Source organism: Micromys minutus (assembly GCF_963924665.1).
Source record: "Micromys minutus genome assembly, chromosome: 6".
Lineage (NCBI taxonomy): Eukaryota > Metazoa > Chordata > Mammalia > Rodentia > Muridae > Micromys > Micromys minutus.
Genome location: NC_137975.1, coordinates 57,160,665 through 57,176,007, shown reverse-complemented (window position 1 = coordinate 57,176,007; position 15,343 = coordinate 57,160,665). Strand labels below are relative to the sequence as shown.

General features: G+C 42.2%; 1 protein-coding gene across 1 annotated transcript in view; it reads right to left on the bottom strand.

The window, feature by feature from the left end:
• The window catches only part of PRKCQ (protein kinase C theta), a 133,934-nt gene that overhangs the window by 14,740 nt on the left and 103,851 nt on the right, over window positions 1-15,343 (bottom strand). Inside the window, exons 13-15 of the mRNA XM_080917902.1 lie at window positions 13,946-14,037; window positions 11,670-11,732; window positions 7,426-7,564 (exon numbers count right to left, since the gene is read on the bottom strand). Of these exons, the coding sequence (XP_080774028.1) occupies window positions 7,426-7,564; window positions 11,670-11,732; window positions 13,946-14,037 (294 nt within the window). The remainder of the gene's footprint in view (window positions 1-7,425; window positions 7,565-11,669; window positions 11,733-13,945; window positions 14,038-15,343) is intronic.

The following is a 15,343-nucleotide window of genomic DNA, read 5'->3' as shown; positions in this document are numbered from 1 at the left end:
ATTGCATTGAATCTGTAGATTGCTTTTGGTAAGATGGCCATTTTTACAATGTTGATCCTTCCAATCCATGAGCAGGGGAAATCTTTCCATTTTCTGAGATCCTCCTCAATTTCTTTCTTTAGAGATTTGAAGTTCTTGTCATACAGGTCCTTCACGTGCTTAGTTAGAGTCACACCAAGGTATTTCATATTGCTTGTGAATATTGTGAAGGGTATCTTTTTCCTAATTTCTTTCTCCCCATGTTTGTCCTTTCAGTAGAAAAGGTTACTGATTTGTTACAGTTAATCTTATATCCAGCCACTTTGCTTAACTTGTTTATCAGCTGTAGAAATTCTCTAGTGAAAATTTTGGGGTCACTTACGCACACTATCATGTCATCTCCAAACAGTGATGTTTTTACTTCTTCCTTTCCAATATGTATCGCTTTGATTTCCTTTTGCTGTCTAATTGCTGTGGCTAGGACTTCCAGTACTATGTTGAATAGGTAGGGGAAGAGTGGGCAGCCTTGTCTAGTCCCTGATTTTAGTGGGATTGCTTCAAGTTTCTCACCATTAAGTTTGATGTTGGCTAGTGGTTTGCTGTATATTGATTTTATTATGTTTAGGTATGGGCCTTGGATTCCTGTTGTTTCCAAGACTTTTAACATGAAGAGGTGTTGAATTTTCTCAAATTCTTTCTCAGCATCTAGTCAGATGATCATGTGAATTTTTTCTTTGAGTTTGTTTATATGGTGGATTACATTGATGGACTTCCATATATTAAAACATCCCTGCAATCTAGGGATGAAGCCTACTTGATCATGGTGAATGATCGTTTTGATGTTTTTTTGGATTTGGTTTGCAAGGATTTTGTTGAGTATTTTTGCATCAATGTCCATAAGTGAGATTGATCTGAAGTTCTCTTTCCTTGTAGGGTCTTTGTTTGGTTTAGGAACAAGGGTTATTGTGGCCTCGAAAAATGAGTTAGGTAGTGTTTTATCTGACTCTATTTTGTGGGATAGTTTGGAGAGTATTGGTATTAGATCTTAAATAAATGTCTGATAGAATTCTGCACTGAATCCATCTGGACCTTTTTGGTTGGGAGGCTTTTGATGACTGCTTCTATTTTTTTATGTGTTATGGGATTATTTAGATGCTTTACCTAGTCCTGGTTTAACTTTAGTATCTGATATTTGTCTAGGAATTTATCCATTTCCTCCAGATTTTCCAGCTTTCTTGAGTATAGGCTTTGGTAGTAGGATCTGATGATTTCTTGAATTTTCTCAATTTCAGTTCTTATGTCTCCACTTTCCTTTCTGATTTTGTTAATTTGGATACTCTCTCTTTGCCTTCTAGTTAGTCTGGCTAAGGGTTTGTCAATCTTGTTAATTTTCTCAAAGAACCAGCTCTTGGTTGTGTTGATTCTTTGAATGGCTCTTTTTGTTTCTATTTGGTCATTTTCTGCCCTGAGTTTGATTATTTCTTGCCGTCTACTCCTCTTGGGTGTATCTGCTTCCTTTTCTTCTAGAACTTTCAACTGTGCTGTCAAATTGGTAGTGTATGCTCTCTCTAGTTTCTTTTTGGAAGCACTCAGAACTATGAGTTTTTCTCTTAGTGCTGCTTTCATTGCATCCCATATGTTTAGGTATGTTGTGTTTTCATTTTCATTAAATTCTAGAAAATCCTTTATTTCTTTATTTCTTTTTTGACCATGGTATCATTTAATAGAGCATTGTTTAGTTTCCATGTGTATATGGGCTTTTTGTTGTCTTTGTTGTTATTAAAGACCAGGGTGACCTGATAGGAGGAATGGGAGTATTCCAATCTTCTTATATTTATTGAGGCTTGTTTTGTGACTGATTATATGGTCAATTTTTAAGAAGGTGCCGAGAAGAAGGTGTATTCTTTTTGTCTAGGATGAAATGTTCTGTAGATATCTATTAATTCCAATTGGTTCATAAGCTCTGCTAGTTTCATTAAGTCCTTGCTCAGTTTCTGTTTCCATAATCTGTCCATTGATGAGAGTGGGGTGTTGAGGTCTCCCACTATTATTGTGTGGGGTGCAATGTATTTTTTGAGCTTTAGTAGGGTTTCTTTTATGAATATGGTTGCTCTTGTGCTTGGAGCATATATGTTCAGGATTGAGAGTTCCTCCTGACAAATTTTCCCTGTAATGAGTAAAAAGTGTCCTTCCTTATGTTTTATGATAACTTTTGGTTGAAAAATCTACTTTATTTGATATTAGAATGGCCATTTCAGCTTGCTTCTTGGGACTGAATGCTTGGAAGTTTTTTTTCCAACCTTTAACTCTGAGATACTGTTTGTCTTTGTTTCTGAGATGAGTTTTCTGTATGCAACAAAATGCTGGATTCTGTTTATGTATCCAGTCTGATAGCCTATGTCTTTTTATTGGGGGAATTGAGTCTATTTATGTTAACACATATTAAGGAGTAGTGGTTGCTGTTTCCTGCTATTTTTGCTTTTAGAGGTTGAATTGTGCCTGTGTGTCTATTTTGTTTTGCTTTTCTTGCTTAGGTATTTTCTTGTTTTTACTAGGATGTAGTTTCCCTCATTGTATTGGGTTTTCTACCTATAATTTGTTGTAGTGCTGGGTTTGTGGTCAGATATTGTGTAAATTTAGTTTTGTCCTGGAATATCTTGGTCTCTCCATCTATGGTGACTGAGAGTTTTGCTGGGTATAGCAGCTTGGGCTGACACTTGTGTTCTCTTAGGGTCTGCATGATGTCTGTCCAGGATCTTCTAGCTTTCATAGTCTCTGTTGAGAAATCGGGTGTGATTCTGATTGGTCTGCCTTTATTGGTTACATGACCTTTTTCTTTTACTGCTTTTAGTATTCTTTCTTTGCTTTGAGCACTTGGCATTTTAACTATCGTGTGTCGGGAGGAATTTCTTTTCTGGTCCACGCTATTTGGAGTTCTGAAGGCTTCTTTTATTGCTCATGGTCATCTTATTCTTAAGGGTCAGGAAGTTTTCTTCTACAATTTTGTTGAAGATATTTACTGTGCCTCTTAGTTGATATTCTTTGCCCTCTTCTATTCCTATTATCCTTAGATTTGGTCTTCTCATGTTTTCTGGATCTCCTGGATATTTTGAGTTACTAGCTTTTTGGCTTTTGCATCTTCTCTGACTGTTTTGTCTAGGTTTTCCATGTTGTCTTCAGCCCCCAAGATTCTTTCTTCCATCTCTTGTAGTTTGTTGGAGATTCTCACTTCTGTGACTCCTGATTTCTTTTTTAGGTTTTCTATCTCAAGGGCTGTCTCTTTCAGTGTTTTCTTTATTGTTTCCATTTCCATTTTAAATTACTTCTTCAATTCCTTCATCTCTTTGATTGCTTTCCTCTAGTTCTTTGAGTTCTTTGAGTGTTTTTCTTGTTTCCACTTTAAAAGCTATTTCTTTATGCCTTTCTTCCCGTTCTCATTTAAGGATCTCTATCATCATCTTGAGGTATGATTTTGGGTCTCAGTCTTCTTTTTCTGGAGTGTTTGGCATTCCACTGTTTGCTGTGATGGGAGCGCTGGGTTTTGGTGTTGTCAGGTTGTCTTTGTTTCCATCGAGTAAGTTCTTTCGCTTTCCTCTTGCCATCTTGTTGTCAGTGATTGTTTCCCGTCTCTCCCGTGTACAAGGTAACTCTTATAAGGACAACATTTCATTGTGGCTTGCTACCAGGTTCAGAGGTTCAGTTCATTACCATCAAGGAGGGAGCATGGTATCATTCAGGCAGACATGGTACAGGAGGAGCTGAGAGTTCTACATCTTCATCTGAAGGCTGCTAGGAGAAGAGTTACTTCCAAGCAAGTTAGGAAGAGGGTCTCAAAGCTACTGTGACACACCTACTCCAAAAGGGCCACATTTTATAAAAGTGCCACTCCCTGGGCTGAGCATATACAGATCACCACAGAGATCATCTCTCCTGACAACTTCAGAAGCTATGCCCATAAAATCTCACGAATACAATAGCCTAAACACAAGCCAAACAAGGGATAAAGAGGACCTGGGAAGCTTATGAAGCCCCCGCCCTGTACAGAGAACTACTTGAATTATAGGTAACTAAGGGACATGAGGGCAGGAAGCAAAGAGTTTGCCCCAGGGTGAGTATTCCAGTTAGTCATCTAATATGAAATGGTCAGCCCTGGGAACATATAAACAAAAAATAGAAACACCAAGCGGTTGTAATTACATATTTAGGACCACACACATACGATAACAACAGCAACAATTAAGGGAAAAAGAGGTCATGAATTTGAAAGAGAACAAGGAGGGATATATGGGAAGGTTGAAGAGAGAAAAAGGAAGGGGGGATGATGTAATTATATTAAATATCAATAATAAAAATATAAGATGTGTCACTATTGCTCACAAAGAAATAATTTTCAAACAGCTGTTTGATCTCCTCATTCTAATAACACATTTTTACTTTCTACTATTAATAACATTGAACAAAACTCAGCTACTTGGTACCAGTTTTTTTATTTCTTTCTTAGTTTAATTTGATATTAAACATTTTAGGCATGTCCTTGAACTCAGAGACCACATTAATTGGTAGCAATGAATGAGATTCCTGTGTCATGTAAACACATATACATATCTTCAGAGTGCTTACTTAACTTATAAAGACACATCATCAAAAAGTTTGAGAATATGGGGTTGCTGAGATGGCTCAGGGGATAAAGGGGCTTGCTGACAAGTTTGATGACCTGAGTTTGATCCCGAGGATTCCATGTGGTAGAGAAGAGTTGACTTGCAAAATGTCCTCTGACTCCTCCATGTGCACCAGGATGACCCTTATGGGTGTATGATTACATAAATGATGGTTAAATAGATTGGCAAATGGATGTGTTTTAAAAACTTGAAAACGTGTAAGAGGCTGGTGATGTATGGGATGGAAAGTATTGCCATGCCTAGGATTCAGAGCAAGAGGAGACAGATTTCCTAGAGCAAGGCCCAGAAAGGGGGGTTGGGAAAGAGAGAGAGAGAGAGAGAGAGAGAGAGAGAGAGAGAGAGAGAGAGAGAGAGAATACCCAATAAGAGGAGGTTGTGGACCAAGCATGCAGCCACAGGGAGAAGATCACACTTCAAAGAGAAAGAGGGGAGTGTTGCAGAAGAAGGCAGCAGGTTATCAAAGCTAAATTCTAGAAGTCACAAAGGAAACAGAACCAGGAAGGGAAGCCTTGCTAAGAAAAACACAAAACCCGAGGCTTTGCAGACAGGATGGGCAAGTACAGAAACAGAGATATTGGCATACCCTAAGGCAGAGGAAAAAGAATTAGAGGCAGATCCTGCAATGGACGTTCTGTGAAGTTGGGGAGTGGGCGTGGTGTGGAGGGTGTGGGTGTGGAGCAAGAAGAAGGCACAGGAGACCATTGATGAGACTACAGAATGCGTCTGAGCTAAGTCAACACAGTTGGGATTCATGCCGAACAGAGTCTCTGCTCTGAGGTCTCCTACACTTGTGGCACAATTAGCTTTGGCTTTCCCTCAGACTGAAAGCGGTTTACTGTACCCACAGTTGGGATCTGTGGGCCACATGCAGGCTCTATGTCAGGAAGGTATCCTAGACATGAATTGAACTGGACAGTTAAGACACCCACAAATGTCTTGAAGAACAGTGGCCTCCGTGCCTTTCAGTGAGGTTAAGTTAAAACTAAAGCCACGCGGTAGTACGGAGGAAGCAACATGGTTCTTAAGCTCCGTGGTTGGATAGGTTTTGGGGGGTCTGATGCTGACACTGTTTTACCTGGAAAATCAGAGGTCTGTCCTTATTAGACAATCGTCCCCCACTCACAAGTTCATTTGTTCATTAATTCATCCACATTTAATTTGTCTCACTTTACTGTGCCGGTCCCCTCACTGAGTTCTTGTGTGTGAAAGGGAAAATCAGCTATGAGCAGTTCCCACGAATGGAACCCGTGAGACGTTCCTCAGAGTCTCGAGCATTTGGATACTTTGGTGGCACTAAATGGCGAGGCTTAGGAGGTAAGGCTTTCCTGAAGGAAGTGTGTCACTAGGGGGCGGGTTTTGAAACTTCCTGGTCTTCCGGCTTGTGGTTTAAGACGTGAGGTCTTAGCTGCTACTTCAGCTTCCATGCCTGCCTGCTTCCAAACTTCCCCCAGTAATGGTGGTTCACTCTTAATCCCTTTAACCATAAGGCCAAATAAACCCTTTCTTCTATAAGTTGCTTTGGTCATGGTGTTTTATTCCTAATATACTTTGTGTGCAAATGCATGTGTGTGTGAGCGTGCAGCCATGCTGTTAGACAGTGAGTATCCTGGAGTCTAAGTTTCTGCCTTATTCCTCAAGGCAGGGTCTCTCACTGAATTTGGTTGTAGGCTTGTAGTCAGTAAACTCTAGTGATTCTTCCATTCCCACTTTACACAGCTCTGAGGTCATAGGTGTACATGGCCGTGCCTGGCCTTTTAAGTGGGTGCTGGAAGATTTGAACCCAGGTCCCGATACTTCACAGGAAGATGAGGAAGATGTCTTACTGAACCATCTCTCTCTGGCTCCTGAGCTATTTGACTTGTAACCTATGGAGGAGCCTGAGTGGAGGGTGCAGGTGTTTCTGGTCTACCTTTGGGACTTCGTACAGACCTATAATTGTTTCAAAAAAAAAAAAAAAAACTTTCAAAAAGTGAGCAACAGAACCAGGCTTTAGAGCAAACACACAGTTATGCAGGAAGTTGAAAGATACAAACCAAATAAATACAACATGACCAGATAGTCCATGCTATGAGAAAGGCCACACGGTAAGGGAGTCTCTAATCTCCCCAGGGTGGGCAGCTGGAGGAGGGTTTTCCCAAATGGAAAGTGAGTTTAGCTGAAAGGACAGGCACTTCCTGAGAGGATGCTGGTCCTCAGACTAAGAAAACCATTTACTGTTACTATTTTGGTGGGACTAGAGTGAAGCTTAATTTCAGATCCATTTTTCCCCTCAGTAATGATTGATCATACACAATAATGTATTTCCTTATGAATTTTTCCAGGCATGTAGATGTCCCCTTCTTTAATATCAGAAAAAACACCGTGACACAGAGTTACACTCATTGAAGAGAAGAATCTCCACTCATTTAGAAACAGGGTGTGGGAGGCTCTGACAACCCTTCCACCTTCTCTTCCCATCGAGGTTTGCTGACCCCACATTTAACCCTGATTTAGGTGGGTTCCTGATTCTACCTGGCTCTTTTCTAGGTCTTCCTTCTGTTGAGTCTGAGCAGGTAACTTTTAAGGGTGTTCAGAATTCTGACTCAAATGGAGTCTAGACACAGATGTTAGTATGAGTAGCATTTTCTATAAAACTCAAAAGACCCATTTGTGTTTCTACATCTGGAAAATACTCCAGGACCAAACTGAGTAGTGAACCTTAGTGGGGAAAGCCCTTGGCTTCGGCACGCCAGGCTGGGAAAGGACCACCCAGGCCGTGTGTCCCTACCTCCGGAGCGATGTAGTCAGGAGTCCCACAGAAAGTATTTGTCTTCGCATCTCCCAGCATGTTCTCTTTGCACATCCCAAAATCCGCTATTTTGATATGTCCGTCTCTGTCTAACAGGATATTATCTAGCTTCAGGTCCCTGAAAAACAGAAGCAAGGTGAAACCTCACTGGAGTTAATGCAGTTTTGTTAGAGTGGAATTCTCATGGGGCTTTGGTAACTGTCATCACAGCTGGATGGGGGGTGGGGCATAAGAGGAAGGCTTTGGGGTCCCCCAACCCCCTGGACCACACACGGCTGTTCGTGGTGGCTCTTCACCTGCTGTCATTAGCCCCACATCCGAATATCAGTGGTCAGGTCTTCTCTGGAGTCCCTTGCCGCCCTGAAACAGATTCTCATCTCTTTCCTACTGTTCTGAATACTCGTTGTGACTTAGGGGCTCTGTCCATATTTCCTATGTGGATATCTCAGCAGGGAAGTGGGCATATCAGTGTCCTGTGTGGACGTCCCAGCAAGAGAGCGGGTGTATCAATGTCCACGTCACTGCCCCAGTATAGCACACACTATACGCTCAGTAGTAATTATGGAATCGACTGCCAGCCAACCACTGGCTACTAGCCGCTAGGCACACTGAGGAACTGCTTGACTTGCTAGCTCCAGATCTTGTGAGAATAAGCTCTCCAGAGAGATGCAGAGGGATCCAGCTATACCTCGGCAGCTGAGATGTAGGCAGTTGCCCCTCGAGTGGATGTCTTCCGTTTTTGGTGACTACCCACATGTCACCATCAGTTTCAGTGTGACTGGGAAGACAGGGCTCAGATTCATGAGCGTGTCTGCCTCTCTCTGTTCCTGCCCGCACTTTCATGGTAAAGACCCACGATGCTTGGCAAATCTAATTCTTCTCCTTGGAGAATGCTTGTCCGCTGCCTCCTGATCTTCTACTGGAGCTGAACATGCCACATACCAGTTTTATCCCCTTCAGTTCAGTTTCAGGCTCACCTAAATGCATGATGTTAACAATTCGGGATTGTTTAGCTAATCCGTATGCCATGCCATATTCATGTCTTTTTAAGGTTGTCATTTGTAGATATGTTTATGTAGTTCTAAAGTTTGGCTGAAGGTGATGGGAGCCCTGTCTAGGGGGTGAGCATCTAAGCTGTGAGGCTTTAGAAAAGAACAGAAGAACGATGGCTGCAGATACTATTCAAGACTTCCGCTGGGTTCGTTTGCTTGTGCATACATTTATCCCATCATCGGATTCTCGCGGTAGTCCCTTGGTATCAAATTATTATTATTACTGTGTGCTATGAATGTGAGTGTATGCAGCAGTACACAGTGTGGTATGCAGGCAGTGTGAGCGTGGGAACTCATGTATGTGCATGTGTGCAGGAGAGAAGAAGATGACGATATCCTGCTCTATCTCTCCACCTTTCCTCCTCAGACAGGGTTTCCTAATGGACTTAAAGAAAGGCTGACAACCAGCAACCCCAGCAACCCTCCTGCCTCTGTCATGGAATTACAAATGCAGGTTGTCCTACTTGGCTGCTTTGTGGGGCTGTTGGGGATTTGAACCCAGATTTGTGAGCTTGAACAGTAAGCACTCCCTCTACCCCATGAACCAATTCCTCAACCCCATCAAGTTATTATTAATATTTTTTTTCAGGTAAGACAAACGTTCTTCACAGATGATGTCTGTTTATCCAGACCACACAGCCTTTCAGTGGTTTGGGTGCAAACCTAGTCTTCTTTCTTACTGTCTTTTATACAGAGACCACCTGGTCTTTCTCATCAGACCTGGTCTCATGAACTTATACAAGGGTGTATTTTAACTGATCTAAAAATAAATTTCCTCTGTGCCTCTGGCTAGGAAAACCAAGCTTCATGTCAAATTTCCAGTCCATTCTTTTTTAAAGCGGTGCAGATGTCTTTGGAATTGTGGGAGAGGGGGTCTGAGAGATCTAAGTTGGAATGGAAAGGTCCAGAAAGGGTTTTTTTTCTCTTCAAAGCTAGATTTCCATGGAAGTAAGCAACAAAGGCAGAAGACTAGCCGGGTTCCCTGGAGCCGACTAGAGATGCTTTAGAACCCAAAGATCCAGAACATTCTGAGGCAAGTCATTCAACATTCTCTTCACTGTGGAGCAGATATCAGGACTCAGGAAAAGTGCTTTGAAGTCCAAGCCCACGGTTTGTCTCTGGGGTGCTTTTGCATCAGCTGTAACAGGAAAGTAAGAGGATCCCTTCGGCACATGTCAGCGCTGGAAAAGATCTGTTTAGAAGCCAAGTCACGGTTGGTCTCTTGGTGGGCCTTCTCAGCCACATTCCTTGCCCTTGCTAAGCCATATTACTAACCAGCAAACAAGGCCCACGACGTCTCTTCTCTCTTGTAAGATCCATGGAGACAGGCCACTTGAAAGCAGTTGAAAGTGGCCTCAGATACGTAGTCCAGTTCAGCACTGAGCATCTTTTCTCGTTGGGTTTGCATTTTTTCTGAGTTGCTGATTTTATATCACATCCAACCCAGGGCTGTCGGCATCTTTCAGGATGCTGCCGCTTCCATCAGAGGCCCCACTAGACGATGCTGAAAGATGAGCGTCTACCTGCTTCTCGCTGGCTCATCTCATCATTTAGTTCTGTGATGTCCAACCACGGGCTCTGGACTGTTCATTTAGCTTTTCTCCACAAGAGGTGGTAATCGGCTTTAACTGGCCTTTTCTTCGTGTGTGTGTGTGTGTGTGTGTGTGTGTGTGTGTGTGTAATGGTTCGGGGTAAGTGTGTGTGTGTGTGTATGATGGTGCAGGGTAAGTGTGTGTGTGTGTGTGTGTGTGTGTGTGTGTGTGTGTGTAAGGGGGCTTCTCTGCAGGTCACTCTCTACTTGAAAATAATTTTTCCCCATACAAAACACTACCAGAAGATAAGAGCTTCTGACAAAGTCTTCTCTTCCCTCTCCTTTTAAAACTGGAACCATATTCATTTGGAATTTCCTGCCCCTATCTTTTTATATAATTCTAAAAAAAAAAAATCTAAGACAAGATCTAAAGGTGGCTTCATATGTATATTGTAGAGCTGGAAATCCTACATATTTTCTGTCTATTATGATCTTCAAACAGGAACTATATATTAGTGGATGTTCATCAGTTCATGATACTGGTTGCAGAGTAGTCAGTGGTGCCTACACCACTACATATATACTCATATTCACACATGTGTGCACGTGTGTACGTGCACGCACACACACACTAAACTTAAAAAGGAAGTACATACTTAAAGAGTGTACTTAAGGAGACTGGTTTCCCCAATATGCCCAGGTCGGCAGTTTTGACACGCTGTGTTGTTGCACAGAGACCATCCTCACCAGGACACATCAGGAAATGGATACGTATTTCTCATTATGTGATTGTTTTTTTTTTTTTTTGTTTTATGTTTTTTGTTTTTGTTTTTGAGATGGCAAAACCATACTCTATAAAAAACAAAAAGCTTCAGTCCTGACCAAGGCTCCATAGTGCTTGCTGTTCTCAAAAAGCAGAGTACAAGACAATGGAATTTCTAATGGTGACTCCAGGTCATGGCTGTCCAGGAAAAAGGCCCTTGCTGGTTTCTGGCCAATCTGCTAAATCCTACCAGACTTTTTTTCCTCCCTGTTCCCACCCTCCTTCATCTATAGTGAGTCTGGAAGGCAGACATCTACGTTTTGAAGGTTTTGTGCTCCATACGGGTCGACTGCGTTTGGGGAAGTGAGGACTGAAATGTAGTAGCATCTTCTCTAGGAGCTCTTACAGTAAAGAGCAAAAGAATCCTGGGCAGGGGAGAAGGTTTGAATTCATGAAAGAGGGCAGTGGAGGTGGTCCGTGGGCTTCTGCAGGCTTCAGCTGTGAGTTTCTGTAGGTGTTATGTGAACCCTCCAGAAAAAGTTTCCTTCTTCGCCCTAGAGGAAACATTACAGAAGTGTGTCTACGTGACCCAAAACGAAAGCAAGAGGCACATCGGAGACAAGTGATGGGGAACGCAGAATGAGGTTGTCAGAGATGAGTAGTGGCTGGGGGAAGAGAGGAAAGCCACAGGAAGGATGAGAGTAAGGGCCAGAAGAAAGGAGGATGTGAGACCAGATCCATCTGGCTTCCGGGAGTGGATGTCACAGTGGGAAGGGTTCTGGACAGAGACTTTTCACCCCAGACATTTTCACGTCATTCAACTGCAGTGCTTAAATTAACTGGGTCGTAAAGCCAAGTCAGACAGAGCGAGGTTTACCTATAGACAATTCCTTTGGAATGAAGGAACTGTAGACCAAGGATGATCTCAGCAGCATAAAACCTGTAAGAAAGGAAGCCAAGACACAACATGAGGATAGGAATCGCAGAGTAAAACCCTCACGCCTTGAGACAGTTTACATGTACTTAAATGGCACATGCACATACACAGGCATCACACACACGATTTCGTCCACTCTACACTTAACACAAAGAGTCAAACAGCCCAGAGAGTGAAAATAAGAGCTGGTGTCTTCAGTTAACGTCTTCTGAGCTGTTTACTCATCTTTTAAGTTGTAATGCCCATGTTATCCTAAAACCCATGCTAACATGAAATGTAATATCTGTGTCATAGGAAAATAACTTCCTCTTTCATCTTTAATTCTGCCTGGAGCCCAAAGTACCGTGTGCACAGCCATTCCCAACATATCTGGCTAGAATACTTTCATATTTATGATGTTAAGCATGGGCCAGAACTATAACCTGAGAGATTTAGAAAAAGGATATTACAAGATAGATGATGATAAGCCGACCTGCATCTTCAGTGGTGACAGGCTTAAAGCAAATGAGTTTATTTCTCTCCAGTAGGATTAAGTCAGACATAGGGCAGTTTCCCGGAAGTGAAATATGCTGGGACCCAACACGAATGCAATTCCCAGAAAGCACTTAGGACACAATAGGCAGGCAGTAGGTGTTGGAAGTTAGCTTCATGCTTTATAAAACCCTCAGGGACAGAATAGTTTGTTTCTAACACATGCATGCACACACACACACACACACACACACACACACACACACACACACGCTCACGCTCACATGCTCACTCATTCCTTTTCCAGTGTGCAATGCCTAGTGATTTCTGTGCAATGCTGCGGAAACCTGATAAAGATACTCTCAGTTGCTTGGCTAAAGATGCCTGAAGACAATGGGAATGGCCAGTGCTCCCTTCTAGAGCTGCTCAAACAGCCACATTGCTAAGTTTTTGCAGCAGCTGGTGGACCAAGTCTATCCTTCAGTCCAGTTCAACCTAAATTACACAATGTGTTTACAAAGAGGTCCATGAAAAATGGCTGAGCACCAAGCCAAAAAAGATAAAAAAAAAAAAAAGCTAGTATATAGTTATCTTTGAAAACAACATCTATCTGTTTGTCTGTCTATCTATTGTATATCATGATGCATTTGTGAAGATCAGAAGATAAACTATGGGAGTCTGGGATGAGACTCAGTTCCCGAGGCATTACCATGCTTACTTTTACTAGTATGTCACCGTGGGATTGTCAGCAGGGAAGCAGGACCCACGGCTAAGGGAAGAATAGCACCTGGAGGTGAGCTGGGGGATCCAGCCATTGTCCTACCAGGGAAACAGCTGGCTCTGTGTCTCTTGCATCTATGGTTACTGGAGAAGGGGAGCGTTTATTCTCAAATACAGGGAGGGTCGTATGCTTTCTAACTTTGCACTGAGCTTCCCCATTACAGGCTGCAGTTCAGTTCCACTCTCAGGACCACCTAGAAAATCCAATATCCCTGTTTTTTTCCCCATTGGTCTTTTCAAAGGTACACAGTTGCATCTGTACTCAAAAGATACACAGTTGGATCTGCACTCAAAAGATACACAGTTGCATCTGCACCCAAAAGATACACAGTTGCATCTGCACTCAAAAGATACACAGTTGCATCTGCACTCAAAAGATGCATAGTTGCATCTGCACTCAAAAGATACATAGTTGCATCTGTGCTCAAAGAATACATAGTTGTATCTATGCTCAAAGGATACATACATAGCTGCATCTGTGCTCAATGAATTACAGCTTGATGGACTGGAGAGGTTTTCTATGAACTGAACTAATCGTTTGTAGCACAGGAAACAAGGGGTGGGTTTCAGTTTCACAAAATGGAAAATTCTCAGCGTGTTTGATCCATGCCCAAGTGTTTGCCTTGTCCTGGGAATTACACATGCCAAGAAAGAAGCTAAGAAAAATTACACGAAGAAGCTGAAGAATGTGGTTGTGTGGTTAAGAGTACCTGGTGCTCTTCCAGAGGACCCAGGTTCAATCCCAGCAGCCATGTCTGGCGGTTCACAATCGTCTGTACCTCCAGTTCCAGGGGACCTGACACCTTCTGGATTCTGAGGCTGCTTCATGCACATGTGTACATACACACATTCAAGCACACACACAATTATTAAAAGTAAATAAACAAGACCATCTAAGAAAAATGGTCTGTAGGTGCGTATAAAGCAAAGAATACAGAATTCCAAATCCCAAATAGGGCTCTTACGTGGCTCTGGAAAGATCAAATTTGTGGCAACTTTGGATGTGGTACATTAAGTCTCCTCCATTGAGATACTCCATCACAAAAAAGAGGTTTTCCTAAGAGAAAACAAACAACACCAATTTTTAGCACAGAAAGAATAAAAGAAAAGAAAAGAGAGTTGTGAGGAGATTAGATAATCTTAGAGGAAACAATTCTACCATAAATTTTCTCATACAAAGACTCAAAATACTTGAGCTGAACTATATTTTTGAACCCAGAGCATGTGGGGAATCCTGGTGGGGGGATGGGCAGCACACTTAGAGCCTTGTGTATTGTGATCCAGCTGATGGGTTGGATTTTACTGCTCATCAATGGACAGCGTGGAGCGCTTAGCGGATGTGGATTATACCCTTGCTCAAACAGACCATGCATAGTATGGGGTCTGCTTTTCCTAGTCTAGGAATAGGTCATGGAGCCCCCCTCTTGCTATATGATGATGCTCAGTCAACCACCACTGAGTATATCCTAACGGTAAAAGCCCAGATTTTCCATCAAGGACTCCTCAGCCTTCTTGTAAAGTTTGTATATTACCCTCATGTTCAAACACCAAACAAACTATGCCAAAGGTAGCCATAGTTTTTGAGCATGTAGCTCCTATCCTAGGACACTCTGCCCAGCATTAGAAATACAATGCTGACAAGAAGTAATCAGCAGCAAGCCAGGGCAATTCTCAGGATACGGGGGCAGTATCAATTATCAGAGATCTCATATTCCTAGTAGCTCATGCTCCACCAACAACGCGAGACACCAGTTCTTCAAGAAAAATAGTCACAGCTCTCTGAATGCCCTGAATGCTTAAGAGTCACGGAGTTACTAACCCATGAAGTGTGGAGACAGCGAGTTTGTGCACGAATTTGCACTTAACCCCATCTGAGTGACTTAAATAAAAAAAAAAAAAAACAGAATTAACTTTATGTCTGGAGTTGAGACTAATCAGGGTGTTGAGGCAGACAAGGTAATGGTTCAAAGTGTTCTGGCCTCATGGTGACATTCAATTCCTGCCAGCTGTACTGAAGCTACATTTCCCCAGAACAAGAAAAGGTAAACACCATGGCAATTATCTGGATAATCCAAGTAAAGCTAAGTATATACCCGCTTCTTCCAAAGTTGATGCAGATTCTAGATTCAATGACTCAGGCTACACACACACACACACACACACACACACACACACACACACACACACTTTTTTTTTTTTGGTGCACAAGCCAGAATTGTCAACTGAATCATTGGAATTTAGCCCTGACATTTCAAATAAGACCCAAGAGTGGCCATTTCTCTCATCTGGAAACTCCTGTATTTGCCTGGTTCTCCTTCGCCCCATGATCAATATTTGAACAACTTCCAACCTTTACCAGTAGA